Genomic DNA, 4,808 nt, shown 5'->3' with positions numbered 1-4,808 from the left:
ATATATATATATATTAATTGGAGAATTTCTGACTTGTTTTAAACAAGAAGAACAAGCATGGGAAGGTCTCCTTGTTGTGACAAAGCTCACACGAACAAAGGCGCATGGACTAAAGAAGAAGATGATCGGCTCATAGCTTATATCAAGGCTCATGGCGAGGGCTGCTGGCGGTCCCTGCCCAAAGCCGCCGGGCTCCTTCGCTGCGGGAAGAGCTGCCGCCTGAGATGGATCAATTACTTGAGACCTGACCTTAAGCGAGGCAACTTCACAGACGAGGAAGATGAATTCATCATCAAACTCCATAGCCTTCTTGGTAACAAGTAAGTCGATCCATTTTTTTCTTTATTTTGTCGAATCTTCAGATTTCTTGATGACTTTTCGTAGTCAGGATAAATAAAACGAACCAAGAAGTATTTGTATTTTAAAACTAAATTTCACATTTCAATTTCTGTCATTTTCAATTGATTATTGACAGACGAATGGTTCGCGGCCTGCAGATCAAGAAGCAGCTTTAAGTCATCAAATTTGATAATTTTTCATTATTAGCGAATAAAGCCCACTTCTTTATTTTAAAAAAATCATTTATAGGCGTATTCTTGTTTTCAACAAAACTCAACGCGTTGTCCTTGCAACCAATCATTCAATTCAATTTTCCGACATGCATTTAATTCATTTTGCCGAAAATTTGAACATCAAGTTTTAAAAGATAAGAAATGTATAATTACGCTTGATTGATTCGTAGGAAGAATGAAATAATGTGATTTCTTGTATAGGTGGTCTCTTATTGCAGGGAAATTACCGGGAAGAACAGATAACGAGATAAAAAACTTACTGGAACACACACATAAGGAGAAGACTCATTGACCGAGGGATTGATCCCACGACACACAGATCATGCAACGATCCTGCACCAACTGCAGTACCTGAAACTACTAAAACCATCTCCTTTTGTGGTGCAAAAGATTATTATAAAGAAGATGGAAATGCTTGCGGCATTTTGTATAAACTGGAAGAAAATGACATTGTTGATCAAGAACAGCGCCCAGACTTGAATCTTGAGCTCCGGATAAGCACTCCATGCCCGTAATAACAGCGAGAATCATTGAAGACCGGAGGAAAGGTGATCGTGAGAGCAGAGATAATTCCGAAAGATACGATTTTTTTTGGATTGAAATGCGGGGTTTTAGATCACATAAGCTTGGAAATGAAATGAGATGTGAAATTGGATCCAGGAATTAAGGTTTTACTTGTTCATCCCACGTTCAGTAATTTGAGATAATAGATATGAAAATAAAAAATAAACTGGACACTGAGATTTACGTAAAAAAACCCCTAAAAATTATTAAGGTAAAAACAATAGGTAAGATGAAAAGATTTCCACTATAAAATTTTATGGTGTACAACTCACTCACTGTGTTTCTAAAAAGAACCTACTCTCTTAATATAATATAACAAAACACCTCATAAATATTAAAGAATTTAGTACTCAAATGTTATAAGATCAAAAGAAAACTAGAAAAATAAATGATTTAGAAGGAGGGTTCTTTTACGTGTTTTGCATTAATTAAATGCGTTTTCAATTATTTTTCCCAATTAATTGTCAACTTTCATTAATTGTGTTCGTCAACTTGCTCCGTCAACATTCCTGTCCTTTTCCAATTTTTCTATTGACATATTATAGATGAATACGAATTAATTCTAATAATAAATAATGAAAGTGATGTGTCTGGCTAGCTTCTCTCTCTCTCCCTTTGGTTCAATTCAGGAACAGTATCAGTCGCATTTACTAGCTTGCAGAAATTAATTTGGCGACTGTAAAAATTCATACCTTAAAAATTTCTTTATTTGTAGCACAATTTTGTTCAGCCCTCAATATTTCTGAATTGTATTGCATGTGCTGAAAGTCGTCATTTTTAAGGTCCTTTTGGGTTTGTTTAAACCTACCCCCGTGCAGGCAGTGCTGCACGGGCAATGAACGGCCCGGATCACTCCCGTGGAGTGATCCGGGCCCACCTCCCTGTAAAAAAAAAAAAAAAATTGGCTCGAAAAAATCCGAGCTGTTGGATCGACCCCTGCAGGCAGTGCCCGCAGGGGTAGGGTCGACCGAACCGTCATTTTGTTAAATATTCTCTTTTTTTTATGCTCACAATTTCAGGGGATCAACTTCCTAAAAAAATTAAATTCCGGGGATCACAATTTCTTAATTATTCTATTTTTTTTTTGTCATAAAAAAAAATTAAGTTGTTCTTATATTTTTTTGAGAATTTTTTTAAGTTGTTCTTGTGTTGTACATATTTGGCATAAACTCTTAGATTAATTATATTTTGTATATAAAATATATATGTTAAAAATAAAAATATTAATTGATATGTAGTATGAGAAGGAAAAAGATAGTGACTTGAAAATTATTTTAAATAATTTCATTTTTTGATTTGATTTTATAATGAGTTAAATAATTCAACAAGGAACATATGAAAATTATTATTATTATATTTGAATATACTTCGGTAAAAAAAATTATATAAAAATATAAAATTTATCGATGTGTTATAAATTTTGAATATTTTGAGTTCCAAATGAAATTCATCGATCCAAACCAGAAGCTAACTGCTTAGTATCAGAGATTGAAGAAAGTACCTTCAAATATATCAGATCTAAAAACATAATACACGGACCAGAAAACATACACGGGCAAACGAAAGCAGTGAACCTTAAACATCCGAAACACAGTCACCTTCATCCGTATGAGCAACCACCACATTATACTCGATAACACCGTGAATCTCATCTTCATAGTACGTACGCGCAACCGCGTACCCTCGAGCCATTCGAAAAACTCCGGTGCCCCCAACAATCGGCACCTCCCGCAGCTTATCATGCAAAGGATTCCTTCCAAGAAAGCAAAGACCACTACCCTTGTATTGGCCATCCGTGAATACAAGATTAAGCGGCATGAAAATCGCCTTCTCGCGGAAATCTGACAGGCCGATGATCCCCTGGATACGACCAACTTCCCCGGAATCCATCCCGGGCCCGGAAGTTACCAGGTTGTCGAGAATATTCACAAGGCCGAAAGCAGACGGAAGAATATCGGTGAGGTCGGTTTTAGCAATCTCCCAGACCGTACGGTTGTCCCCGCCAATCAAATCTTGGATGTAGAAACGAAGATTGGTTATTGTTTCTATGAACTGTTAATTGTCCTTGAAACCTCCTAACATTGGCTATCATTATCCGCCTTCTTTCTTCAACCTCAGGCGTCACATGATGAAGGACCATAGGAGAAGCACTTGGGCAAATCCCATATCACAAACTCGTAGGAGAGATGCTGGGCATCAGAGTTGAGGAAATGTCTACAAAGATTTGACTAGTATTATTTGTATAAAAAATGTGCTATCTTCTTTTCGAGAGCTCGTCATATCAGAGCTTCAAATTTGACTTGAGAAAATTTTGGAATGAGCGGCCCCTGAGAAGTTAACTGAGCTGTGTGTGAATAATGTCATAAATACGTTAGAAAAACTTGTGTTGGTATAATATGAACCGTCGTCGAATTTGAGAAGTTAAATAAACCATAGAAGTTTATTAATCTAAGATATATGTAACTACACATAAATAAAAGTAGGCGATAGAATAATGCAACCTACTAGATCGGTCATAGAATCTGTATTACGAGCTAAAACAGGATCAACTTGATTCGATGATCTAATCACAAAAACAAAGTTACAAAATTATATATCCACTGAAAAATAAGAGGCATTAGTAGTTAAAGCTTGGATAGTTAATAAATGTTCTCATTGAAAAATGATCGAGCATATATATATGTATATATACACACACATATATATATATATATATATATATGAGAACATTTATTAACTAATATATATATTACTGTCATATAATAATCTTATAATAAAATGAAATACTCTCCATTTTATAATTTCATCATGCAGATTTGGCAAAATATCAAACATCAATTTAGTTGAATTTGAGGCCACACAGCACTTAACTAGATTTAAGTATTTTGCATCAAATTGATTCTAAAAAATCGAATTCAAAATTTAAAACGAGACTTTGATGTTTTTGGTGATTCTGTGTTTTGTCTTACGACATGTATGTCTCATTCAATGAATCTACTTTTTAGATATAATTGTATTGACTTGCGTGAGTCTATGATATATCGAAAGTTCTCAGTGAATTCTCGGTGTATTTTGAATAAAATGATTGGTCGATCAACTAACTATAATTACGCGGGGTGAGTATCGTCTTACACAAAACAAAAATTGGGAGTAGATCTTCAAGTGTAGCATAGAATCAAGCTAATTTTCTTCATGTGCATACAGATTTTCTCTAGTAGTTAAATCAAAAACTGCATAAATCGGACAAATATTATGTTTTAAGCTAACTTATAATTCACTATCTAGATGAAGTATTAATGGGTTGGGCCGATTTTATGTTAAGATAAAAGCGGGCTAATAAACGTTTTAGCCGGTCCTTTTATTGGGTTGGATTGATTATTAAATTAGCCCAAATCAAGTTGGGTTTGAGTTAGTCCTATTTATTTTTTATACCTTTCAATTTCATATAAAAGGAGAGAAAACGTGAAAATGTGAAAATATTATTATTATATATTTAAATATATATAATAGGTATCTTGTGAGACGGTCTCACGAATCTTTATTTGTGAGACGGGTCAACCATATCAATAGTCACAATAAATAATAATAATCTTAGCATAAAAAATAATAATTTTTTCATAGATGACCTAAATAAGATATATGTCTCACAAAATACGACCCGTGAGACCGTCT

General features: G+C 34.3%; 1 protein-coding gene across 1 annotated transcript; it reads left to right on the top strand.

Moving 5' to 3' along the window:
• LOC142505397 (myb-related protein 308-like) lies at positions 1-1,242 on the top strand. Its single transcript, XM_075618372.1, is given in 3 exon segments — positions 1-320; positions 774-828; positions 830-1,242. Coding segments are annotated over 3 exon segments (576 nt in total). The 5' UTR covers positions 1-57; the 3' UTR covers positions 1,088-1,242.
• Positions 1,243-4,808: the final 3,566 nt, after the last annotated feature.

This window comes from Primulina tabacum, chromosome 10 (assembly GCF_025594145.1).
Source record: "Primulina tabacum isolate GXHZ01 chromosome 10, ASM2559414v2, whole genome shotgun sequence".
In the NCBI taxonomy this organism is placed as follows: Eukaryota; Viridiplantae; Streptophyta; class Magnoliopsida; order Lamiales; family Gesneriaceae; genus Primulina; species Primulina tabacum.
Note: the sequence above shows the minus strand (reverse complement) of the source record. Positions and strands in the feature narration are given on the sequence as shown.